Here is a 27,982-nt window from a genome sequence, read left to right as displayed (position 1 = left end):
TCCTCACATGCTGTACAACACAGAGAGTCAACAGGCTGTACGCGGCACAGACCAACATCACTACGAGTGGATAACAAAAACAAAGCAGTGGCTCGACACAGTGTGAACACACTGACAACTTTTGTTCCACAGGAAAAGCCTTTTTAAAGACATACTTTTTATTATTGTCTACAGATTTTTACCGGCTTGGGATGTGACTTTCACTGTAGACTTTGCGCCCAGGAGGAGCACTATTTTCCCGGACAGATTTATCTTGTGTTCGCTCATATTTCAAAGGCGAAGTTGAGACTTTTGAGGGGCAACAGGTTCGCCACATTTACATGACATTGTAACACTTGGCTCCGTCACCTCTCGACCATGGCGGAAGCGGCCCAGCAGCCACACCTGGTGGAAATCGACCCGGATTTTGAGCCCCTGTCGCGGCCCCGGTCGTGCACTTGGCCTTTGCCCCGGCCGGAGTTCATCAACCCGGGCGACTCCAACACGTCCTCGCCGGTGCCGTCTGTGAAGCAGGAGCCCACCGGCAACGAGTTCATCAACAACCTCAGCCTGCTGGAGGAGACCGAGGACTTCACGGAGCAGAAGCCTGCCATCCTGTGCACCGATTTCCAGTGCCAGGAGAACTGCGTCCACCAGCAAGCTCCACAGCAGCAGCAGCAGCAGCAACATCAGCATCAACATCAGCAGCATCAGCAGCAGCACCCGAACCCGCAACTCCCGCATCAACAGCAGCAGCAGCAGCAGCAGCAGCAGCAGGTGCCTCTGCTCTCCTCCCCTGTCGGCTCGTCGTCCTCGGCGGCCGCGGCCGCAGCTGCCGCCGCTGCCCAGAGAAAGAGCAGCTCCTCCCGGCGAAACGCATGGGGGAATATGTCATATGCAGACCTCATAACCAAAGCTATCGAAAGTTCTCCGGAGAACCGACTAACTTTGTCTCAGATTTATGACTGGATGGTGAAGAGTGTGCCTTATTTCAAGGACAAAGGAGACAGCAACAGCTCTGCAGGCTGGAAGGTACGTTTGTTTTTCTCTCTTTGGTACTTTAATCCAGAAGATAAAGTGTGTGTGTGTGTGTGTGTGTGTGTGTGTGTGTGTGTGTGGTGGGAGTTTACAGCATGAATGGTTTAAGGCTGCTGCTTATGCCTGATACAGCAGCTGCCTGTGCCAGTTCTCCTACAAAGTTTTCCAGTGGGGCGTTTTGGTGTGTCTGTGGCACTTAACAGTGGGTTCACAGGGACTTCATTGTGCTTTATGCTATGTTTTTATCTCCTGTGGTATCACTATAATATCCCTCCAGGGATGTCTGGCTTCTCTGTGGCGTTCAATAGCCAGTTTATTCTGTGAAGCTTTGTGATCAGAGTTGTTTATTGTTTATCTCCATCTATGGATGTCTCTTGGAGGGAGATCCATTTGGATTAGTTTAGGGCCTTTACTTTTTTTCCACAAATGTTCCTAAAGTGACAAAAGAACATGAATGAATCTGTGAACTTGTTTACCATTCGCTCCCCAGCATGGTCTTGTGAAACCATGTCCTTTTTCATTGTCATCCATCCACTTCATTGCAATTCAGTAAACTGGCCAATTGCTTCCATGACCTCCGACAGTCATCTGACTTCTCCCTGCAGTATGTGATTTATATGAGTCTGCTGACTCAACAGGGTTTTTTTTTTCTCTTTGTCTTATTGCTTCCCTCAGTGTGCTTTTCGAAAATGCTGTGAGTTCTGGCTGGTTTGAGACAGCTCTCCTCTCTCTGATGGTACTTTAAAAATTTATGATAGATTTTAGGCTAAATCACAGTTTTCCATGCGAGAGAGTGTGCCTTGAATGAAGCTGTGTTTGGACGTCTTTGTTGTAAGGAGATGCCAGAAGCATTAATGTGTCCTGGAAACAGTCCAAAACATTACACAAGAGGGGACTTAAAATTTCTGATGTGGTGTGGCAGGCCCTCCCACTGAACACTATTGAAGGGCGTAAACCTCCCTTCGGAGACACATAGTTGTAGTGGTGTCTGACAATAAATTGATGACAGTCTACTCTCCCAGCGGGAAATCATATTAAGCCTGTAGTCACACATTGAGAGATTTATTATGGCTTCCTCTGTTATAGGCTGTCTGGGTTGCCAATGAAATTTAAAGCATTTGTGGGGAGTTTTTTTGTCCTCCCCTGTCAGAGTAGGCTCCCATGTTTGAGTCATGTGCTGAGCGATGACACATCCATGTATGGCACAAATGCCAAAGAGAATTTCTTTTTTTAGTTTTTAATGAATCCCATAGACAAATACAAAAAAAACCGATATTTGAGTCACAACTTTCATATTTTGCCATACACCAGATTTTATTATATTCTTATGAATTTGACTGAGCACAAATGCAGTTTTCAGCAACGCCCTGCTCCATATTCATCCATTCGACGGCAGTGTTTACTAAAAGGACAAAACTCACGTTGAGCTGTCAAACATGGTCCTGTCAGTCAAATGATATGAGAATGGAAAACCCCTTCAGTGTGGTGAAATATACACAGTGAACAAAGCAGGTATTGGGAAGTTGCGTTGCTGGGGGAGTGATATTGTCCCAGTAGGTTTGGTCCTTCAAGGAAAAGCAACATTTCCCCTTCGCTTATCCAAGAATTTGCTCTCCATTAACATTTTTGCGTGAAAAGAGCAAAGATGTTTTCCAGTGAGCAGTGAAGAATTAATTAAAAAACAAATTCAGAGGGATGCACTGGTGTGGGAAAGTAAAACTAAAATACATCTATGAGGACCCCAGGAAGATTATCAGTAATATTGAAGGAGATAATGGGGATTAGAAAAAGTAATCTATAGGCAGCATGTGGGAAGGTGACACCTCGTACACACACCTACAGAGTGTTAGTCACATGGAGTCTGAGGCTGTGGTGTATTTGAGGAAAAAAAATGGTGTTGACTTCAGAAGATAGAACCATCTTTCCATTTTTATTTAAACTTTCAACTGGCGAGAAAGGAGACTCGTCACTTGGCCACTGCAGTGTCAGCAGCACTACCAACATGACCATGAAACATGGCCGTGATCAACACTGTCTCAGTGTTAGTCACTTGTTACAGTGTAATTAGGAAGTTATTATATAGTAGAGTGTACCTAAGACAAGTGTCTATAACCCTAACCTGAAGCCGTACAACAGTAGATCATTTACATTTTGCAAAGCATGCAACAGAGTCACGCTGACAAAGACTGAACATGTCTCTGTGTCTTCGTTAATGTATCTAAATAAATAGAAGTTTCTCTTTGTTGTTCTGTGTAGAAGTAATTGTGATTGGCGGCTTGGAGAGGGGCGCTCAGCCACCGCCTGGGCTTGCTGCTTATCCTGCCATGTTGGGGGTGTAGACTGAGTAATACTGTGGGAAAGCAAAGTGCCATTCACTGCTGCGAGGGGAGTTATTCATAGAGCTCCCCTCTGTTCCATACAGGGGGGCTATCGCACATTGTCTCCTCGGAGCGAGCTTACTTATGAGCCAGGGTGAGAGCCAGAGAGGAGCTGTGGAAAGATGACAATGTAAAATGCTAATTTTGTAGCTAGCCATGTGTTTTTCTATTGTGTTTTTCTTCTCCAATGGTCTTTTGATGTAAATAGTCATTTCCAGATGGTTTAATTCGTTAATTGGTATTTAATTCAGAGAATTCCTTTATTATCTCTGTTTAAAGTTAGCCAAAATGCATGTATTCTCAAGTATAGCTTTTTCATCTCTGACTGCCTTGTTATGTTCAGACTCAACTGAGGTGACATGAGGAATTGGAAACAGGAAAATATGCAAACTGTGTGGCAGACCTTATTCCAAAGACACCAACTTTGCAAAATGACTCTAGATATTTATACAAAAGTGCTCAAAACAATTAACCGACAACCTTTGATTTTAACCCTGTGAACGTTGAAGAGAGAATAAACCAGCCAGAATGAGAGCTGTACATGTTTTGTGGTTTGTGGAAATATTGCGCAGACCTGTTGGTTCGTTGATTAAGTCATAAGTGAAGTTTGCGGTGGCGTCTCTTGTGCTGTAAGACAGTGATCACGATGACAGTAGTCACAACACAAATGCTTTGTTTCTAGGCACCCATGAGTGTTTAACACCCTCAATCATTGACTGTAAATCACTTAAGGTTCAGTCTTTTTGAAGTTAACCAGGGATCATTTCTCCATGTGACTGATCTCTGTGAACAGATGGGGCTCTCCTGAAGGGAACGGGCTGAAGCACATGAAGTTTTCATTAATCTATGATTAAGGCTGTCTGCTCTGTAATTGTTTGAGGCCAAGCTTGTTTCACAGCGCTGCTGATCCTCCACAGTCGGTCGTGTCTGAACTGAGTCATGACAGCCTCCACACTTCTCAGGCCGTCTGCGACAGTGTGAATTTTGAGGACAGTTGTGCCAGGTGGGACCAGCTTGGAGAAGCTCTGTGAGTGGACTGGACACTGGCCCTGGCACAGGACGCCATCCAACAGGAAGAATAGCAGATGGCACAAATTATGTATCACCAAACCTCTCTGCAGAGCTGGTTATTTATTTTTAATAATGTCTTCATCCCGTTTTTCTTTATTTCATTGCATAAAATGGTAAATGGGCTGCACATTTTGTGCTTTTCTCGTCTCAAAACGCTTCACAACACAAGCCAGCATTCACCATGCATGATGCCACCTACTCATCAGGAGCAGTAACCATTCACATGCACACTCATACACCGCTGGCCATTGGGAGCAATTTGGGGTTCAGTATCTTGTACAAGGACACTTCACCATGAGTGTCCTTGGGCAAGATACTACATGACATGTAGATTGCAGCGGCCAGGGATCAATTCAGTTTCAAAATGTTCTACTTTGGGTAAAACTCTTCACTCATCACTGTCACTTTTTATGCAGCCATCCAATCACAGTGGAAGAGGGGTGGGACAAATAGCCTACCACAAGACCAAACATCACACTACTACAACAACAATAGAGGAGAAATGTGTTCATGTATTGTGGGCTATATAAAAATAATATATGTTTTCTCACCCACAAAATCTTATGATTTCACATAAACTGGCACTTTGCATGTTTCAGACAGATCAGGGATTAATAATAAAGTTTTAATTAAATTCAATTTTATTTATTTTTTTGATAAAGGAGTAAATGCGACATGAGATTTATTGTTTTTGTTTTTTTTTTGTTGTTTTTTACCATGGCATCAAATTGCATATTTCACTGGTATCGACTGCTAAATTTCTGGAATTGTGACATACCTACTCCTGAGCCACAGCAGCCCCTAAAATGTTTGTAATGTGTGTAGTTTAAGTATTACAAACAGTGTGTCAGACTGCAGGAAACACACAAATTGCACACATACATTATTACAGTACAGTATATACAGTACTCTCACATCCTTCCATACCTGACAAAAAAAATCTGTTCTTTTTTGTATTTTTCTACTACTCGTACGTCACCGCAGGATAAATATTTGGTTTCAGCCAGTGGAGCTGGATAGCTCAGGTGCTCTTTGATGTCAGTATCGAGATCAATTCGGTCATAGGTTTTCTCTGTACACGGCGCTCTCTTGACCTGAAATTCCTCAACCTACGCTGGTAAACACTCCCACGGATCTCAAAACAAACTGTGCCGGAGCAGACAAACATGTAGGTCCAAGCAGATTGTACAGCAAGTGACACGAGGGTCATTACCATGTAAATGCACCCATTGACTCCAATCCCTCTTAGTCTTACAGTAAACACTGAAGGTATCACCGAGAGGGGAGGTTCAGAAAGGTCGTGTAGCCAACTGGGATACAAGTATGTTTGTGGAATATGTCTCTAATTTGTCTCTATAAGCAAGTCATTGATCCCAGGGACCTGACCAAATCTTACCTTGACTCCGTCATTGCATTGAGTTTAGCTGGTTACTTGAATTGCAAGGCCGTTTTCCAGAGACTGCATTTTAATCTCGGCATTGACAAATAAATGCAATAGAACACTGTAAAAACACTATCACATGAGGCTTAAATTATGTCACAGTCTTTTAGCTGAGGCTTAAACTGTGGCGAGATTTAGAATATTATAGATATAATAAAGGCGATACAGATGAAATCTTGTACTGTGACATCAAAGGAAGTGTCACACTGGTGTCATTGGTGTAGCACAATCTCTGCATTTTGACAGATCTCTATTGTCTCGCGGTTTATGTTGCCCAGCTACCTAAACATCCTGTTAAAAGTAGTTCTAACAACTTTGGTTTTAACAGATTGTAATGTCTTTGAGTCACATTAGTGATGGTTTAAGTGTTTCTGACAGATGTTGGAAAGTGACTATGCAGTGTATGTAGTGTCTGTAATTGCTGTGTGTTATCTAGACTATTTTTTTCTTCCCATGAAGCTTAGGAATACCACCTAAAGAAATACAGAAGCTAAGAATTAAGGCGTTCTAATTCTGAGTGAGCACAACGCTGGCTGTACTTTATCACCAATCACAAACTGTGTGTTTCTTTGGGTCTGAAAGTGTATTAGTAGGACAGGGAGCTGGATAGAACAGCAGTCCTCCTGTTTGTACTGGTTCAACACACACAGACACACAGACACACACACACAGACACACACACACACACACACACACACACACACACACACACTCACACACACCGCTCACCCCCCTGAGGCAGTCGAGGAGTCCAACCTTGGCATTGCCCCAAGACATGAGGGGCAGCTGTGTTTCTCAGGCAAAGAGCTGGAGGAGCTCTCCTCACCCTCCTCCCCATTTCCTGCCTGCGCCGCCTGCCTCTCCATTCCTGCTTTTCTGCCTCTGCACAAAGCAGGGCACACTTAATGTTGTGAAGGGTTACTGCCCCCCTCCCTCGGTCAAACCCCAAGAAGCTAACCACTACTGTTCTCAGAGAAAAATTAAGAGATGAAGAGAAAGCAAGGGGGAGAGAGAGAGAGAGAGAGGGAGAGAGCATCAGAGACCCAGAACGCTCTAAGTTCAGACTGGGTGACACTTGTTAGGAGTTGCATAACAAGACATTTACTGGAATCAGGGAGCCGCAGGCCAAAGTCTGGTGCCACTGGTTAGTCAGCGGAACTGTGAGGCACTGTGTTAGAGATATGTGGGACGCTAGTCTCCTGTGTGCTTGTTTGTGTGTGTGTGTGTGTGTGTGTGTGTGTGTGTGTGTGTGCACATAAACCTGGGCCTCATAATTAAAGCCCTGCTGCTGGCAGATGCACAGACACGATGGCAGACCGACAGACAGGCTGACACAGGGAACATTCCTGCACAGGCTTTTATATCTTTTTTATTGTGGTGTGATATTCTTCCTTTTCTTCTCTTCCCAGCTGATTTTAATCCAGTATCTCCTTACAACTGCCTGTTTTCACCCCCCACCCTCACCTTTGCTTTTCAAACCGCTTAGTGCTTTGATGTGCGGAATCACCATAGCTGGCACATCGCTGGTGTTAAAAAGCAACTGTTGATGAACACTACCTGCTAGTCTTTGAACTATGTTGTGTAAGGCATCCATGTAGAAACTAGCGATGCAATAATGATTATTTTTAGTATAAATTGATATATTAACTATTTATTCCATCAACTGATGAATTGTTGAAGTTATGTAATGTCAAAAAAAGCTCCCAAAAAACAAAAGTGGAACCAGTGAACCAGTGGAAGGTTTATTTATTTATTTTAATTTTCTGATCGAGTATAACTGACCGTGTAAGCATATTTAGATCCACCTGTTCAGGTGTTTTGGGGTTCAGCATGGTATGAAAATGCTATGTAGATGAGTGAAAAATACTGTCACGTGCACAGTGATGTAACCGTGCCCATCCACACTGATTTGATTGAGCAACAGTGTGAAACTTGTATTCCCCTGGATTATTTCACAACCTCATGTTGTCCTTCTGTCTTGCTCCACATTTGTTTACCTCTCAGCCCTGGCGTTAGCACTGTGTGTTGTCGTCTGTCTCTCATTCCCTCTTACTAGAAACATTTTTGGGATATTAATGACTCAAGCCTTAACAGACTGGAATAAAAAGAAAGCAGGTCAGTGTGGCACAGCAGGGATATCAAATGGTGTTCATGTCTGTGTGTGGTATGCATGCATTTATGTATGGATCTATGCATTCTGTAGACGTCACATCACTTCAACCTCAAACAAGTATTGACAATTGATTCCATGTGCCGGTGCTGTCTGGGTCATTGTTTTACAGTAACCGCATGTCCAGGACGCCATGGGACGAAGCCATCGGGCAATGACAAAAGCTGTGAGACACATACCACACACAGGGGATCATGTCTGTCTGGCTTTTTATATGTCTGTGTCAAAGAGGCTTTGTAAGTTCACATTCAGTTGGGTCATTGCTCTGGTCGCCAGACTGTATTGCAAACACAGAGATTTTCTGCACTGAAATATCCCCAAACATGCAGAACAAATGTAACATGCAAGTTTTACTTTAAAGTGTTTCTGTTGCTCCATAGAACAAAACAACCACATTGAATCTGCAGGGGTTTGATATGCTTTTGATGTTCCAGATGGTCCATTGAACAGGACTCAGCCAAGGTTTTTCTTGAATCAAGAACTTGAGCCACCAAGGAGAAACAAATATGTCTTTCTTAATACATTCTCTGGGTGTTAGGGATTATGTGTAATGAGTTTTAGTGCTTGTCATTGCAGAAAAAGAAAATTTGGTTCAATTATACAGTTGCTGAATTTGAATTCTTTCAAAATCTCTTCAGATTTTCAGAATATTTCACTGAAACTCAAGTTTTCATAGTTAGATTGCTTATTTTGTATTATTCTCTGTTATTATTTTTTTAAATGTGACAATGCTTTGTGCTTTAAAAAAAGACTTGTTAGATTCAGAGCTCACTCAATGCAACCAATTTTCTTAAACTGATGAAAATGATGTTAAACAATTATATCTATTACAAATGCATGTTTACCGAGCTGAGAAATAATAGCTAACTAAACTATAAGTGATATTTTCAACCTCATTTGGTGGCACAGCTGGTGCTACAGCTGGTAACTTCACACTTTATCTCACTGGAAAGGACCCAGGAAAATCCCAGTAAAGTGCCCCTTTCATTTAGTGAATTCAAACAAATCATGTCAAATGTGTACACGGGTGTTTCCACCCACCTCAGACACTGGCATCACACAACCCCGCAGTGCTCCTGCCAGAGTTTTGTTTTGTCAGTTCTTTTTTTCTGGCTGTGGACCAGAGGACAGATCATTCAGTGAGTGTAGAGTCTAGTAATTGCACAGAGAGTATAAATGATATACAAAAAGATACCAGCAGAGAGTGGAGCCTCACTCAACAGGACAGAGGAAAGAAGCCCACGCAGCCTGCTTTGCTCAAGAGTTAAAAAAAAAAAAAAAAATAGAGTTGACATCCAGCGGCATGGTCAGGTAAACAGTCATTTAGGATGAGTCAGATTGTTTTGTTTTTCTCAGTGCGGGTTTGGTAGTAGCAGGCCGAGAGCACGTGACTGTCTGTTTTGGCAAAGGGTTTGCCCAGGCATGGCAGTTTGTTTCACTGAATATACTGCTGCTCTGTCGGCCACCACAACTTCTCATCAGTCAGAAAATTTGGAAGAATGTCCTGTGGGGTTAACAGGAAGACCTCAGCATTGTTTTACAGTGTGAGAAGAGGAACTGTTGTAAGGATTTTGAATAATTTCACCATTCAAATGAGAAGTGAAAGCCATCAGCACTTCTTCACACATGAAAAATGTGGTGTCCCATCGGTTTCTCACAGCTTGTGTGTGTATGTGAACCAGCTACAGACACACAGGGAGTGAGTAGAGCAACACTTTTACGGGACCGCTCACTGCTGAGGGCCCCAAACCACAGGCATTACCCAGACCCACATTGTTGTGCAATTCCCGCCCTAAAGCGATTATGCACGGTGCCTGTCAGACTGGCCGGGCATTATCACACAATCACACATGCATTCAGGCATGTGTGCTTGTGTTCACATACATGAACGCTCACAGGAGCGCTGTGGTTGACTGGCATGGGTGGAAATTAAAATGCGCACTTTAATCAGAAGTGCCGTTATGACTGTGCGTCAGACGGCAGGTTCCCGGCTTCTGTTGTCACGGATACTAATAGTTTGTTTCAAGTGCATAACAGTGAATCCGTACCACCCTCAGGAGTGTTCACTTTAGGTTTGCATTTGTGTCGCAACATTACAGGACTATTGTCTGTGTTGTATAGCGAGGCGCTTGGCTGACGTGATGTTTATAAAAGAAACACCTCATAGGGAGAGGAGAAGTCACCAGCAGTTAGGTTTCACTTGTCATTAGCTTCTACTAGCACATAGCGCATATACTGAAACATAAGAAACAAAATTAATTTCTGTTAGCAATTTCAAAACAACTGTGGGATGTTTATGTTTTATCACTATCGCGAGTATTGCTGAATGTCTTTGAGGGTAGAGAGAGGGTGGCATCTTTATTGTCTATACAGGGCGCCTGTGTTGGATTCTAGGAAATGCAGTGGTGCCAGTCAGGCAGATTAGACGTGTAACCACATGTGGAGTCATTTTTCTCTCAATGAATCATTCATGTCCCGCTTGAGATAATTGATGAGGGAGATACCAAAGCAAAAACGAATCTCGATCTGTTGACGACACTGGCTTTTGTGTCGTCATGTGAATAATCCAGAGTCATTATCTCATTGTTTCAAGACACTGTCATTTGGAATTTTTTTCCAGACACTGATGTAATAATTATTTCACAGTCCCATTACCATAAGGTGATAAATATTAGAAAAAAAGATGTGTATGTATATATCCTACATCTTCTATTCAACACTAATATTTGAGCTTGAATACTGTTGTTGAGCCTATATCACCCCCCTATGTAACTTTCCACTTCTCTTTATCTGTCTTGAGAGAAAAAAATAAAATGAAATAAAAAAATAATCTGAAACCCATGATCTCAGGAAACTAGTTTAATGTTGCACATAGTGAATGTAAAGAACACACTGTTATTACCATGATCTGTCTAGTATATTAGTTACAATAGTTTCTCCGTCAGCTCATGCAGTTGGCTGCAGTGATTGCATGAATTATCTCTTCTCTAGAATCTATTACTTCTCTCTTCCTCCACCTGCTCCTATCCCTTTGAACAGATGCAAATTTCAGCCCATGGCTGACAGGAAGTGGGCGCTTTGAAAGCAGTACAAGGTATGCAGTACCAGGGTAGTGATGTCATTGGTAGAGGAAGCAACACTGAGTGTGACGCTAGATTCTGCGGCATCTTCCTCTTCCAGGGTTCCCTTCATTTTTTTTTTTTCCATTCTTCTGCTTATCTCCACTCAGAGCTGGGAAATGAGGTGAATGCTTGCTCATCGTTCCTCTAAATCATCTTTTGAATTCTCAGAATTCTCATATTGAGATATTTTGTTAGTCAGCTAAATGGATGTCAGTTAAATAGAGCCAAAGTAAATGCTGGAGTGAGGCTTTGGTTTACTCATGTATGACTCCTGTCCTGACCTGTACTGGTGCCAGCTCTGACTGGGATGCCAAGTCCAGGTCTTGGTGTCCTGGTTTAATGTCATACTTGCTATTTACTGTCCCTCACAAAGATGTTATACCTCACCACAACTGATATTTTTTAGAGGAGGGGATTATGAATTTTTTGTAGTCCTACTACATCTTGAACCACTTGTTCCAAATTGAAACACTAAAAGTACTGTAATCACCTTATTTTTCCATGTGAGCCTCGGACTTCCTTCCACCAGCAAAATTAACACATAGTTTCACAATGCGGCTTTTCCCATGAGACATCGATTTAGCATGGCATCACACTTACAGTATATTGAATGTGTGTGTCATCTAATTCCGCTGGTGTAATAGCAACAAAGCCAAATGACAAGGACGCTGGTGATAAAAGAAAAAACAGCTATGCAGAAGTGTTAACCAGAGCAATATATTTATAATAAACAAACATTGTTTTGCATTTCAAATCAAAATGAAGATATCCTTTTAAGATAATCACGACAAACGACAATCTAGTCATCACTTTCTATTAAAACACTGAGTCCCTTAGCACTCTGTCTGTGAGCTTCATAAATATATTAATTTTGCGATGTGTCAGTGTTATTTCCTTTTCATAATAAGCCCATGAAAAAAATTGTGATAAAAGGATTATAATGGCTCCACTATGTCTATGGCTTTAAGTTTTTTCTCTCTCTTCTTTTTTTGGCAGAGCATGAGTCATGCTAGTTTAAGAACTGGCAAACAGGTAAGTGTGTTAGACTCTATAACGTACAGGCCTCTTCATGGATATCTAGCAAATCTGAGAGTTAAAAGAAAAGAAAGCTAAAAAGATGTGTGTTTTTAAAGAAATCTTTCTTTTTTCTTGAAAAGCAACATGATTATTTGTGACTTCAGGCTCAGGCCATGGTATTAGTATAAGGCTCTTATTTGAGAACATTACTGACAAAATGTGCTCTCTTTAAAACTCTTTGAAGTGCTAACTTGTAAGTGATGTCTTGTTTAATATTAGAGGCATTTTTGGTGTTCAACAGGAATCACTGTGGTGTTTCAGAGCTGCACTTTTCTGGAAAACAATCCGTATTCAAATGGTTTGGGTGGCCATTTTTCTTACCAAACACTTTTGGTATACAGCCTTTTTAGGGGTTGAAGTGCACATATGGTTTATGGTGTAATAAATAACACAAAAAGGGAGTGGACCAATGAGAAATTCTCTCAACTCCATATCCAAAAGGAGATTTATTGCTGGAATCAACATCCAGCCATGAAAAACAGCTCGGGGATATCCCCGTGTTTGCCAGGTTGAACTGGGGTAACAGCCGTGTAAATATAACCCCCCAAACACTCTCCTCACCCTCCCTCCTTTTCTCCCTCCCTCCCTCACACCCGTGGTGGGTCAGGCCTGTGAACGCAGGCCGCCACACAGGCACCCAGCAGTGGTCTACACACTGCATCTTTATCCAGGCAGAGCAGGCAGCAGCCCAGCCCAGCCGCTCTGCTGATCAGAGGCGAAAAATATCCCCACTCCACAGACACAGCTCTGTGCATTTACAGACTCACATTGTGTTGCACATAGCAACACATGCACATATTTCAGCATGGTAAGCTTAGCCAGCACAACCCGGTCCCTGTCTGTACACATGAGCTGTGTGCTGCTTAAGTCTGAGTCACAAAATCAGCGAGCACAAGAGAGAGAGAGCTCAGCATGTTAACGCCCACTGACATTAATGCGCCAGGACATTATTTTAAAAGCATGTGTAGCGGTTATCGTAAACAACATATGAATAGTCTGAATAAAGTATAAAATGTAATACAACTCATTCGTCACTCTTTCACCAATACAGCCAACATTTATAGGACGTATGGCAGGTAACATAAGGACAGTGTGAACAAACACGATAGATAAGAGTTGTTAGAGTTACAGCTGAGGTTGATGCACTGAAATGGTTTGAAGTTAAAGTTCATTTAAGTATATGCCGAACAGTAAAAGTGATTAATGTGTCAGTTGAGGGTTGAAACTTAAAGACTCACTGACTTTACATAAGTCTACTCTCCATGAGGAGCACTACTAAGCCTGTGGAAGAGGTTATACAGTGGAAAGTGGTTACAATGATCAACCACTAATATGGATTGAGATGACTGGGACAGAATCATTTTTGTATAGATATTTTTTTAATACTTTGCTTGTAGTAGTCAAGAAGTACACTAACAATGTTCACTTTGGGTCTTTTCATACATGAAAAAAATATAATTTATTTCCACAATGATCCTTTTGGTTGCGTCAATCCATTTGATTGAGGCTGGCTACCTGAGGCTGGTGCTTTGTGCACTTTGAAATCATGATGGGAAAAAGAAAGTCATTTTCTCCCAGTGAAAAACAAAAGTCTCTTTGAAGCTCATATCAAACTGCCAAAAACAAGCCAAACAAATGCAGCAGCGAAACTTGGTGTTCCTCCATCTACCTTGTGTAGTCTATTCAAAAAAGGAGATGGCTCCTAGTGATGAAGACTTAAACTGATATGCACAGGGAAAGTACCTGTGGTTCAAGCTGCCCTCAGCAAGTGGACCGATAATGTGCCATCACGGGATGCCCCCTTGAGCGGGCGCTACAGCTGCACTGTACTTTGAAACAGTAAATAAAATTCAGTAAATAGTGAGTCTGTCTGTTTCATTACTTTACACTAATTTAATAAATATACAAATGTCAGTTATGAAAAATAAAGAAAACAAAACTCTGGGTGTGATAATCATCCGCTTTACAGAGCTGAAACTTCTCAACAGCTTGAGAAGGTAAGAAAACAGCAAACATGAATTAGATATGATTTTTTAGAAATTACTTCACAGCTTACCATTGATGCCAACAATTCTCCTGCATCATACTTTCAGATGTTAATTGCCGTAGGATTAGCCTTGGGCAACTTCTCGTCTTTTTGTTATTGGCCTGGTGTAATGAAAGCATGGCAGAACAAGAAAACAGATTGGATTTTAAGGTTTATAGCCAACAAACACAAAAGCTTTGACTGATTTTCTTGATCAACAACCTTTCCTTCTGTTTGACTTGTTGATTATGGAGTTTAAAGTTTGAGTGTGCGCCGGTCACTCACATACTCACTCAGCCCAGTTTTTTTTTCAGAGCAGTTTGTCCAAATGTCAAACGTGGCCAAAGCACAGGAAATGGCGGATGATTTATTATTCTCTCACCAAGTTCTGTTTGTTTGGATCCATAATGAGGTTGAATCATAAGTGGGGAACTGTTTCTAAGATGTACAATAAAAGCTTTATCCGCCATTGTAATCCTGTTGGAAAAGCCTACCTGGACAAGGGCCCCCTCTTTCCTTTTTCCTCTTGTTTTTGCCCAGTCAGACTACAGAGTTTTGATTAGGAAGTAGTGGCTCTTGAACCCATAGTTTGCTTCAGCTGGACCCTTGCATTGCAGCTACCAGGGCCTCATTCTGCAGCATTTTGCACAGAAACCAGAAGCATCAGTGGGATCAGTATCAGGACTGGCCAGCTCTTCCTGTGCGGATACAATGCAGCAGGAAGTTCGCTAATAGCCACTCCACTCCGCCACTCGTCTCACACTATCATAGAGCGATGAAAGATCCTGGAGTGTCAGTGGCTTTGCTGCTTCTCAGCGTAAGCACAAAACCATTCACAGACTATTTATCATTTGTCTGCAGTGATTGTGAGACCAATCAATCTTAAGCTTTACCAGTCATCATCCGCTCAGGTTTCCAAGTTCAGCTCTGCGTGTGTGTGTGTGTGTGTGTGTGTGTGTTTGTGTGTGTTTTGGGGGAGGGCGTTTGGTTGCGCTCAGATTCCTTGCAAAGGATTGTGAAAAGGAGATCCTGCCAAGAGGCCGTCAGTAAATACATTTGCAGACAGATTCGCTTCTGCATGACTTGCGTTTTCTGCCTTTCCATCTGCGCTTTATGATGGTCATATAACTCAGCATCTCACAATGACCATTTTGAGGAGCTACTTTCCTGGAAGTCATAGACTGCTACTTGGGCTCATAGAACTCTAAAACTAATTTAGGGCGCTCCACACTGAGCGATCTGTGTCTGGGCCTCCTCTCTCCCCTCTCTTTGCCAAATTGAATAATTGGAAGTTGACGTCAGCTGTTGAGAAAGGGACCTTTTTTTCTGCAACATGAGTGTGCGATCAGCTGTGGCCAGTAGTGTGCGCGCATGATGTCCCAGAGGAGCACGTGAAAAGGACAAGGGAGGAATAGAAGGCTAGGAAGGGGGCGGGATGGAGGGAGAGGGCAGAGATGATCTATTTCTGGTTCGAACCATGTCCTAGGGTCAGTTTCCAATTTTAATCTGGGACTGTTTTTAAAAAAGAAATTGTGGTAAAACAGACTTATTTTTATATTGCTGCTTAACAGTGACACATTTATGTGCTGCTGACCAGTCAAACCTGAGGCGCTGTGCTGTGTTGCTCGCTGCTACACAACATTAATGACAACAATCATTTCCTTTTCTCTGACTGTTTCTAATGAAAGCGAGGGTATAAATAATAAAAAAGACCAGAGGCTTTACATTTCCTGTGCTCTGCTTTTCATTTCCACTGCCTTTTATGATCATTGCCGTATTGACTTTAGTAAATAGGTCAATGATTATCACTGGTCAGTCCAGTATTGGTGCTGATGATAACTTATCAAACTGCAAACACATGAAGTCATCACAGTCTATTCAGATTGCTTTGTGAATGTGGTAATGTGAAGGTGTAGCGCTTCATTTTCTGTGTGTGTGTGTGTGTGTGTGTCCGAAGATCAGTACACCCAGACTGTAACTGCTTCCTTTCATTTTTAATAAAACACAGCACAGTAAACACTGTACAGCCACCGCACACCACTTTGAACTATTACATCAATGACTAAATATTCCATAACTCAGCAAGTCAAGGCCAAATTTTAGGCACAGACACTCGCTATCAGTCATTTGATAGGGACTTTATTCACAGTTTATGTCCAATAGATCAGAAATCCCTCTATTAAACAACCACGCAGAAATCCCCCTAAAATGAAGCAAAAATCCCCCCAAAACAATTTAAATTTGATTTATTGTTGAGTTGAGTTGATTTGGTTTTAAAATATATGTTTCCAAAAAACAATCTGAAGTTGGATCAACTCATAGTATCTTTAGCCAAAAAGAACTGACTCTATAAAAATAACTATTGCTTCTTCCCTCTGGCTCATGTGTTATCTTTTTGATCAGCTTCTAAAGGTTCACCACAATGTACCACCTTTAGCTAGCCTGATTTCCTACTCTAAATCAGTTGTAATCAACCACTTAATCACAGAATACCAAGTATATCTGACATGAAGGGGAAAAACCTGCCATGAGTGTATCTTTTGATGATGTTGTGATCACAGTGAGTAGGAGTTCCCCGTCACTTGTCACCCCACCATCTCACCTGGAGCTGTGTGCTCAGGCCCATGCTGTTGTTAAGCGGGCAGACCTGCTGAGCTGGTGTAAGGCTAATAACAGGTTTACACGTTTTCTGTCTTAACCGCACTGCTCAAACTCAGCTAGACTCAGCACAAAGCTCCAGACATGACCAAGCTACAGCTTTAAGGCTACTTACTTTGGTGGTTAGAAATGGTGTGCTGCATACTCTATAGGTTGTCCTTTTAGCAGCCGCAGACATTACACAGAAAATCGCTAGTTACAATGCAAGAGCACACCTACTGTTAAGCCTGAAACATGGGTAACGAAAGGTGAGAAAAGCCTGTTCAGGACAGCACCGTTTCTCTAATGAGTTCAGTGGAAATAGTGCAGGGAAACCACATTTTTTTTCCACTTTCATCGGTTCCGTATCTCTGTTAAATGTGTGTGAAACTTCTCAGAGAACTGCTGGCGTGTGAGTTTGTACCGGCTGCACGCTTTCATACAGTGAGGAGGGAGCATTGCTGCAGATGCTTCATACCTATAGCTGTATGGGCTTTGCAGCTGAGGTTTCACTTGTGGCTTCACTTGATTCAAAGCAGCCCTGCAAGTAGGAGGTGCCACGCTCTTCTGGGGATTTTTTCGATAAGCAAGTTGACATTTGAGCAGCTCTGAAAGCATCAGCACCTTGGTCAGTGTGCCAGCATCTGTCTGTCTACAGTTTGCTACTGTCTGCTGGAGAAAGGAGAAGAGAAGAGGTGAAGGAATGTAAACATAGGAGAGGAGAAGAGGTGAGAAGAAAGGAAACAGGATGAGGAAAGGAGAGGACAAGGAAGGAAACAAGATGGGAGGAAAGGAAAAGGACAGAAGATTCAGGAGATGTAGGAGTTGGAAGGAGGCGGCAAGAGACAGGGAAAGAGTGAGAGGAGGGAAGAAGGAGACGAGCAGGAGAGAACAGAGGGGATAAGAAGAGTAGGAATGAAGTGAGAGGCAGAGAGGAGGTTAACAGAGGGAAAGGAGACAAGAAATAAAGAGGAGAGATGGAAGGAGAGGAGGAGAGGGTGATGTACCGAACACTGTGGCCTTTCAGTAGTGCTGCCAGTGAGGACGTTTAAACCAGCACAGTGTGTTCTTTACTGATCCTTGCACACTCTGTCACACACAACCCCTCTTTCTCTTTTTCTTAAATAGCCTACACTCAAGACACATTCTCCTGTGCCTTCTCTCTCTCTCTCACACACACACATGCACTCACACCACCCAGACATCCATACTGCAGCCACTTGTTGAGTCATGACGTATCTAGTCATGTAATTCAGTTTCAGCAGTCACACGACAAAGTGAGCATTGCTTTCATTTAATAAATATAGTGTGACATCATGGATTAGTGTCTGTTGCTAAACATAAACACTCTGGCGGCGGGGGGTTGGGTCGGAGGAGGGGGCGAAAGCTAAATTTGCAGTGTCCACTTGGCTCATGGTGCTGCGGCTCCGCATTCCATGCCTTTTTCTTTGCCTCACGACCGCCGCATTTCCTGCGAGGCAGGAAGTCAGCTCTGTTTCCTGTCACAGTCCTCTTTCATGTGGTCACTTCCTCGTGTTTTGCCAGCGCTGCTCTGTTCTGTTGACTCAGAGAACGGAGGTGGTGCTCCTCGCGGTGGGCTCAGGCAGAACAGAGAAAAGTGTTTTTATTATCTCTGGCTACGTGAACTAGCCTTCAGAGATACGCTAATGTCAGGTTACCGCCTGTTTTCACAACATTTATTATGATGACATTCCTCAGTACGACACAAAGGTTTTTATTCACAATAACTATGTAATATGTGATGATATTATTTTGAGGTCACTCTTTGCAGGCTTCTTTTCCAAAACTGTCTCCAACATTTTGTTGCATTTTTTTAGGGTAGAAACAAAAAGAAAGTACTTTATAGATTGGATGGTGTCATTGCCTCTTCTTAAAAAAACAACACAAGATAGGACCGTCCTCGAGTGACAGTAATCAGAGTTCAGTTCTGTGAAATCGTGGGTTTTGTAACCTTGTTGAGGAATGTTGATTGTGATGGCTGCCTGGCTGGGAATCCTGCCTTTACTGTTTCCTAAGAGATACTAACAAGTTGGCTCTGATTACGTTTGAACTTTGCACACAGTGATTAGCTGGAATGTTAAGATTCCTGTGTACTGCGGCCAGAGATAAATCAGTGTCACATACAGTCACTGGATCCAAAGGAAACACTCTTAATTTGTTAAAAAAAAAATTAAATTAAAGAGAAGTACATCAACGAATGTGGGAAGCAACATGCCATAACTTTTCAGTGATATACGCATGTCCGTGTGTGTGTGTGTGTTTGCGTTACTAAGTGTATGACTGTGTTGATGTGCATGTGCTCATCCCAAATCGCGTGTGTTTTCAAACCACGATATCACTGGCTGCAGTGAAGAGAGCAGCAAAATCAAAACCATACTGCGCTGCTGTTTGTCCTACTGCCATTGCACTAAAAACATGAGCTGGCACTCTCACACACACACACACACACAGTGGGAGACGAGGCTTTTCCATTGGCTCCACCAGACACCCTCAGCCACACTCCCCACACGGTACTCCGAGTTCTGCCGAGTTCTGGTATTTCCCATCAGAGCACTTTTTTTATGACCCTTCACTTGTACTCCCTCTATTGCATCAAGACTTTTAAACTGGTTTTTAAAAGTCCTCCATCATCACAACACAACACAACACAACACACAATGTAGTGACTGTGCCATAAGCCAAAACAGAAACCAGGGCCTCTGCAGCGGAGACTTTAGCTGTGAGTTTTTCCTTCCTGTCATCAGGAAGATATAGGGCTGTAACAGGACATCCCGGCGTCTGCACTCACATTGCAGTCATTCCTTGTTGCAGCACAGCTGAAATTACCAGCACTTTTAGCGGTCATGGGAAAGAGAGACTCATGACCAGACTTTACTCCTCACATTTTGTCATAGCTACTGATGTGCATGAGGAGGAGGGGGAGAAGGCATTTGCTAAGCTAATCAGGAAAGGGCTGTCACGTCCCTCAGATCATGCAAATTAGACCGAGACGATTGGCTGAGGCAGTCGGGCCATTTGATTCAGAATTTCATTCATTTGTAAAGGGCCACTGTTCAGATGGGTCCCCATGTGCCCTAGTGCCTGAGGTCCTCCAATGAGGAGAAGAAAGCGGTGAAGTAAAAGTAGATAGAGAGAGGAGAAGAAGAGGAGATGTTAAAGAGGGTGTTGTAGCTGGAATGGTATTTAGTCATATTCGATAGAGCAGATTCGTCAATTAATTGATTTTCTGAGAATCAGTCAGCAACAATTCTGTTAATTGATTAGAGGGAGACTTATTCTGTGGCTGTGGAGGTAGCTTTGCAAAGTTTGAAAAGATAACCCTGATGATGTCATAGTTATTAGGGTTATCTCAGTTCTGCCTTTAGACTTATATTTTAACAGAAAGGCTTTGTTACAGATTGTGGAGTCGTGGACTTTGAAAGATTCGGGTATTTGACAGTCTAATGAAAGATCCTTTGAAATTCCATTACGGAAAATGCAGGATCCATTGTGTTTCAAGAGCTTCACCTAATGTCAGAATATCTCTGCTTTTTTCTTTGATTTTGGCCAATTTTGTCCTTTGCAACTTTACTAACTTTATAAAAGTGTGACACTAAATAGCATAAGTACCCCATATAATCTTTGTAGTCATATATTCAGCAAAAAATACCAGATATTTTCCATTTGCAGATTTTCAAATGCAAGAATCTTCTTTTCTCTGTTTTATATCATTATACTGTTGATCAAAACAAGTTTTTGCTGACATCACTCTGAGCAATGGAAAACTCTAACAGGCATTTTTACGGTTTTCTGATTTTATAGACTAAACAAATCAGTGATTATTTAGTTGAAAAATGAATCAACAGTGAAAGTAATTAGAGTGGGACAAGATTTCAGAGTCAAGAATGAGAAGAGATGGTAGAGATGAGGAGAAGCAGAGGTGAAGGCAGAGCAGAGGGCAGACTGTGAACCAGATGTGAAGCAGTGACTCACAGCAGGAACAGGCTTGATGACGTTAGCCACTATGCACGCTAAGCTCTGCATGTGTGTGTGCACCGGGAGTTCCAGCCATTTCTTCCAAAACAACAAGCTTTACGCATGCACAGTAATGTCTGGCCAAGGCTCATTACTTCATGTTGTGGCCAGGACACAAAACGATACAGAGCCAGAGTGTAAATTATTCTCTGAGGCTAAATGGTCACTTTAGTAACAGTTTGGGCTGATTTAGAGTTTGAAAATCATAACATGCTGAAAAACAAATGGAGACTGTAGTGTCCCAGTACAGTAGTAGCTCCAGTAACGTAGGCCAGAAATAGTGTCTCACTTTCTGTGGTTTGCTTAGCAGACATTTGCCCAATATTCAAGCTTTTGTTTGCTGTGTTTTAATAATGCTTCACTAGCTTCCTGCACAAAAATTAGTTTTTCCACTGGGGGTGTCACTAAGCAACGCCAGAGCGCTGTATTAATGTGTCTGTAAGGAGGAAAGATTAGTCGGTTTCCTCCCTTTGATGCTGTGCTGGTTCAGACAAGACACACAGTCAGGTGGAATGTGAGTGTTGGTATAATGGTGTTTTACAATGGGCCCCTCTGTTTTTTGGAGGAAATAAAGGCCCACATGTACAGTATGTTTGGAGATAAGAGTGTCTGCAGTTTAATCCTTGTTCTGTTCAGGATGTGTTGCTCATGGGGTAAAGTTATTGACATCTTTTGTGTGTGTGTGTGTGTGTGTGTGTGTGCACGCGCGTGCACATGTGTTTCTTTAAATTGCACGTGGCATTAAATTGTTGAGTGACCTTAAAATCTCTCCTTTCTCATCTGTAAGTCAGCTGTCAAGCCAGATGTGTTTTTCAGAGAGAACCACCTGTACAGATGGATTTGCACTTGTATGCTAAAGCAGATCTGAGGCGTTTCAGTGAAAGGGCAAACACAAATCTCTCTGTTTGTCTGCTCCTCACCTAGTGTCTCTCTCTGTCTCCATCTCCTCCAGAACTCCATTAGACACAACCTGTCGCTGCACAGCCGCTTTATCCGCGTCCAGAATGAGGGGACAGGAAAGAGCTCATGGTGGATGCTAAACCCGGAGGGCGGGAAGAGTGGCAAGTCCCCGCGACGCAGGGCGGCCTCCATGGACAACAACAGCAAGTTCACTAAGAGCAGAGGAAGAGCAGCAAAGAAAAAGGTAAATAAACAAAGAATCCAGCTAATGCTTTTGTGCTGTGACATTGTAAACTTTTCAGATTTGAGCCATGCCAAGATTTTTCTTTTATCACAACTGTCTCTACATGGTCTGTCACAAAAAATTAAACCTTTTTTTTTCATTTACTATTATTATTTATTAAATCATTACTCTGCCACATTTAAACTGCTCTGGCCTGCCTGCTGTTGCTGCTTCCTCTGCATGCTGCTTTGCAACCCGCCAAGGAAAGGCAGAGGGGCCCCAGAACAAAGCCATACTGCCAAATATAATACTATAATAGTTTTCTCTGACAAAAGTGTTCCTGACTGAAATGGGATTTTGGTAATATTCTTAGCCTAAATTGGTCAGTTCTTGGTCAGCATTACAATCATAAATACAATTATCTAGACTCATTTGCCTAGCAGAGGTGAAGTACATTAACTGAGAATGATTCTATGTGTTTGTTAGTCACATCCACACCTCTACTTTTTTATTCTTTTTGTCTCTTAAAGTAGTCATGTATGTTAACTTCCTTTGAAAAGCTATTCTCAAGATATTACCACATTAATGATATAATATTTTGCAAGAATACTTTTGCATTGGATTTTTTTTTACTACCATCCAACCCTGTGTTTGATTACCAGTGGTTTCTGCCCAAAAACATATGCTACACTGACTGTCTCTGGCACATACAGTCTTTTGGTACACTGAGAGTCTCCTTGTCTCCCCACAGCTGTCCCTGCAGGGCGGCCCTGACGGAGGCGCAGACAGCCCAGGCTCCTACTCCAAGTGGCCTGGCAGCCCCAACTCCCACAGCAACGACGACTTTGATGCGTGGAACAGCTTCAGGCCTCGGACCAGCTCCAACGCTAGCACTCTGAGCGGCCGCCTCTCACCCTTCATGCCTGAGGATGACCTCGGGGAGGCAGACGTGCATATGGGCTACCCAGGAGCCCCTGGGGCCAAGATGACAGCCACGCTGCCCAGTCTGACAGAGATGACAGGCTCTCTGGTACACAGTTCTGAGAATGTCATGGAGAACCTTCTGGACAATCTGAACTTGCTCTCGCCCAACAACTCTCAGGTTGGTGGGGGAGCAACCACCCCTGGGTCGTCCCAGTCCTCCCCCTCTCCTATGATGCAGCCAAGCCCTGGTTACCCTGCTTACAGCTCCCCCAGCATGGCCCAGAATCCTCAGCAGGAGTACCGCAAGTGTGTGTATGGCCAAGCAGGAATGAACAGCCTATCGTCCATGCCGCTGCAGACACTGCCAGAGAGCAAGCCCAGTTTCGGGCCCAGTATGGGCCAGTACAGCTGCCCTGCAGGGCTTCTGAAGGAGCTGCTGACGTCAGATACAGACCAGCACGGAGAGCTCATGCCATCAGTGGACACTGTAGTGTCTCAGTCCAGCGGAGGCTGCATGCTGCCACCGTACAGCAGCAGCCAGCATGCAGCCAAACTCATGGGAGGAGGGAACAGTCACCCGCATGGTCTCTCTCACACTCACCCCCACAATGTGCACAGCCAAGCCCCGACAACGTCACCAGCTATGAATGGTCGCTTGCTCATGTCCCTGAGCCACAGTGGGGGCACCACGCGTTTGCCTACAGCCAAAAGCCCTATGCAGATGCCTTATGGCCTCTCCAGCCACCTCAGCGCAGGAGGCATGCCTGGAGGCTTCTGCCCTCTTAACACCAATGGATACGGCCGACCAGGCCTGCCACAGCCCTTACACCCAGAGAAGCTGCCCAGCGACCTTGATGACATGTCCATTGAGAAGTTTGAGTTTGACATGGAGACGGTCCTCCATGACACTCTGATGGATGGAGACTCTCTGGACTTCAACTTTGAGCCAATGGTGACCCAGCAAGGTTTCCCCCACGGAGTGAAGACCACCACACACAGCTGGGTATCAGGGTAGAAACTGTAGTGCTGTTGCTGTTTGGTAAAAGGCACAATCAGAACTCATTTGAGACAAAAAGTATATCTTTGGATGTTTAATCCTCAATCCAACTTCACTTGCAGTTTCTGCACCATCAACATTTCTGTTTCAAAAATACTTTCGGATCACTTCAGCAGACTGAGACTGGCCGTGAACAGCTAAGGACACATCTCTATTAGAGCCCCTGAACTGGTGAAGATGATATCAGAATTATTTTTGAAATATTAAAAATCCTGTACAAACTTAAGTGCCAAACATTTTGCCTTAACGTAAGAGCCAAACTGAAACACACCTCTCTAGTTTACTCACCAAGGTTACAGATACTATACAGTTGTGTCTGCGATTTTTGCAAGTGGCACTGCCAGCTACATCTCATCAGCAGCAGCACAATCTGTAGAAGTTCACAAACTCATACCATGATGTTTACTGTGTTTCCACAATCAAACCTTTTGTATGTACAGTGTAGTGATAATTGATTACCACTGCAAAAGAATTATGAAGGTAATCTGGCTCATGGGTTTGTGGACTGACTTGATGTTAAGTGAGAGACTTCTCAAGGGATCCTCGGATGATGTTACATAGTAACTCACTTTGTTATTGCCTGAATGTACATAATGTCATCATACAGTTTGTAAAATTGGGCCTCTTGGTGTATTTTCTAAGACTGTAAATAATGTTTACAGAGTGGAAGTCAAGGCAGCAGAAATGAGCTCACGTTTAAAACTGGATCGGATTCTTTTAAAAGCATGTCGAGCGGACAGATCTATGCTTGTCTCAATCAGGCTGTACAATGGTAACACACTTAATGATTTCTTGTACATACCTTAAGAATGTATATTAAAATGATGTGGTAGATGTTTACTAGATTTAGTATATATTTGAGACCTAAATTATTTGTGGTTAATATAGATTTATGCTGGTGCATAACCTGCACTCAGACATGAGAATTGTTCTGAGTCATTCGTCACTCTGAACCTTAATACCACAGGGGCCTATTTATTGTGCCTAACAAAGTAGATATCGACTGCAGGCTTGAAGGGTTTTATATTGTAAATGTCTACGGTCCAGAAGATACTCAAATCCAGCGGTCTTGAAGAAAAGTACAGTGAATTCTTTACTTTCAGTTCCCTGCTTTCACTGTTTTGTGACTGTAGATTGTTATTGTTAGGGTTCCCTGAACGCTTCGCAGCTCTGTGAATGTTGCGAGGTCAAAGGATGTTAGTGGATAAAAGATATTCTCAGTGCTTCTGTTGTTTTCACACCAAGGCTGAGTCCGAGACCTGCCAGAGATTGTCATTAAAGACACTGTGAGTAACGGGCCTGTCCCCTGTTCAGTTTCAGAACGTTTTATATTATTTTATTCTTTGTCTCAGAAGGTTAGTGTGACTGATTTAAATTAGTACAATATGATTCCTTTTTGACCTGAGGAGCCCTCTGATGCTGTCAGAAGGATCAGCTTTACTGCTTTTAATGAGACTCCACTTTCACTCTGCCCCTCCTACCTCTACATATCTCGATGTCTTTTTTTACATTTGACATAAAGTTAACATGTGACTTGATAGCTCAAATCATCTTCTTAACAAGTCTAATTACTTTTTGCCCCTGAAAAGCGCCACTAAGTGTTAAGTATCTTATTTAGCATGTATATTTGCATTTTCTGACTTGCTTTTCCCACTTACCGCTGTACTAACAATGAGCTTGTCAGCCTGTCAGTGACTTATTATGCAGAGTCACAAATAGTGTACAGGATTGTGGCTACCTTTGTGAAGATGGTGTCTGTAAACATGACTGCTTCTCATGAAGTCGACTTGTTCGGTGGCTGATAGACCAGGTGGTTTAGAGATAAACTCAAAATGATAACTGCCTATTCCACATTGATGTGTATTGCATGATTTATCCAGAAACCACATATATGAGTACGTGTCTGATCATGTGTTGTCACAGGCTCTGAGTATGCAGCTTTTTATTTAAGTCATACTGCTAATGAGTTCACCTCCAACAGAGGGGAAAGCTCTTTAATTAGTTTGGTGTTTGGTTGAAATTAAAATCTGCATTCTCCAGCGCAGCAATGGCACATGATCTGACACTGCTGACAGAGATTTTTAAGAAAGCCAGGGAGCATTTAATAAAATTCTTAACATTTCAATGGCCGTTAAAAAAGCTGCTGTTTGGCTTTGGTGCCAGGTGTTGCCTTTTCTTACCCAAACTTGCCATAGTGTACTATAGCCAAATTTGCCTTTGAAGTCAAAATGATATATTTAGCATTTTTATCATGTGATATGTTCAGAATTATATATATTTGTGCCGGTCACTCAAGTCAGGATAAACTGTAATGAATCCATGTAGTCAGTGTCACAGGATTCACTCTAAAAATAAAAGAGCTGTACTAAGTAAATTATATCTCTACATTTTTAAATGATTGAATCTATGCATTGTATTCCTTAATTTTATGTTGCTATTGTTATATTTTCTTTTTCTTTGAACTTACGACAGAGATATTTTATTGTAACATAGCGCTGTGAGATATTATGGTGTTGTTGTTGTCAAAACTCTATGTTCCAGATAGTTATATGGGAAAAAATGAAGTTTATTTAGAAAAAAGATGATGCAGTGATTAATATGCTAAGCTTTTGTAAACTGACAATGTTGTATTTCTTGTATTTAGCTACAGTTTTTAGAAAATAGCATCAAAAAGCAAATTACTGAAAAAAAAAAAGTAAGGATATATTGCATTTTTAAAATGGAAAACACAATATTTAGTCTGTCAGAGAAGTCCTCCTCAGAATGCAAATTCTGGACCAATTTTTGTAATTTTAGTAGATTTTAGTAGAAAGATATTGCACTTTTACTTACGTTTTATAACAAAGTGCTCCTCGTAACAAGAGGAAGAGTTCCCATTACATATTTGAAAATAAAAAATCTGTTACATTGAACTTATATACCAGAATAAATTGGAATTGTGCTGTGTGATTTGCAATCAATAAGAATATGTAACTTGTTCAATATTAATGTATTAAGACCTGAATAAATGTACTTCTGTGTTTAAAGATGTGTCAGATTTGTCAGTTTAAAATAAGAAAGATCATCAGCATCAGGAGTTTTGGTTTACTACAAACCTGATCTAGTTGTTTGGGCCAAATAACTTTTTTTTTTTTTTTTGTTAGAATAGAAGTAAGCTAGGTGAGAAAACTTGAATGGCAAACACAACAGTTGCATCAGTTGCATCTATACAAAGGTAATGATCACTTTTTCCAATACATATATGCATAATCATGACAGTAAAGTAACTGGTGGGACAGTAGGCCAATATTATTTTTTGAAGCTAGGCTACTAGCAATAGCTCTAGTAATAGTATGTGTCACTACTGCTGAATCCTGCATTCAGAGTAATCAGTCATAAATTGCTTTATACTCCAAACTCCAATATGGTATATTATGTTTCTTCTTTAACACTGAGTACCCTAATACCTAAACTGGAGAATGGCTTTGCAGAAGATGATTGTCTGAGGTTGTCTAAGCCCAAGGTTACATTTTCATCCCAACTTTTAAGCCAACTGACATTTCCAGGTCAAAGTGAATCATTTCGTGCTACAAGAACAGAAAGTAAAGCCATAACCATGGAGTCAACACTGGGGGAGACCAAATCTGCCAGGAGGAAAACTCATTTCCTACTATATTATATTATTTATCACAAGCCAGTACAGCAATACAGTATACTATGCAAACATGCAATAAATGAAAGCCACTACTGTCTACATAAATGACCCATGTAATGCAACATAAATGAATGACTACTGAGACTTGCCATGGGCTATCTCACAAATATAACGTAATTAAGACATTAATGTTTGTTGTATACACCCATGAGCCATGTTCTGCTGGGGTACGGCAACGCCACTTGGACAAACCACACACAGAACTGCAAT

The 27,982-nt window shown here is 42.1% G+C and overlaps 1 protein-coding gene across 1 annotated transcript; it reads left to right on the top strand.

Moving 5' to 3' along the window:
* Positions 1-27,104, top strand: foxo1a (forkhead box O1 a). The gene is made up of 3 exons (XM_033631646.2): positions 1-1,011; positions 21,927-22,118; positions 22,849-27,104. The coding sequence occupies exons 1-3, from the start codon at positions 358-360 to the stop codon at positions 24,034-24,036; spliced, it is 2,034 nt and encodes a 677-aa protein (XP_033487537.1). The 5' UTR covers positions 1-357; the 3' UTR covers positions 24,037-27,104.
* The last annotated feature ends 878 nt before the right edge of the window (positions 27,105-27,982 follow it).

Source organism: Epinephelus lanceolatus, chromosome 4, assembly GCF_041903045.1.
Source record: "Epinephelus lanceolatus isolate andai-2023 chromosome 4, ASM4190304v1, whole genome shotgun sequence".
In the NCBI taxonomy this organism is placed as follows: domain Eukaryota; kingdom Metazoa; phylum Chordata; class Actinopteri; order Perciformes; family Serranidae; genus Epinephelus; species Epinephelus lanceolatus.
Note: the sequence above shows the minus strand (reverse complement) of the source record. Positions and strands in the feature narration are given on the sequence as shown.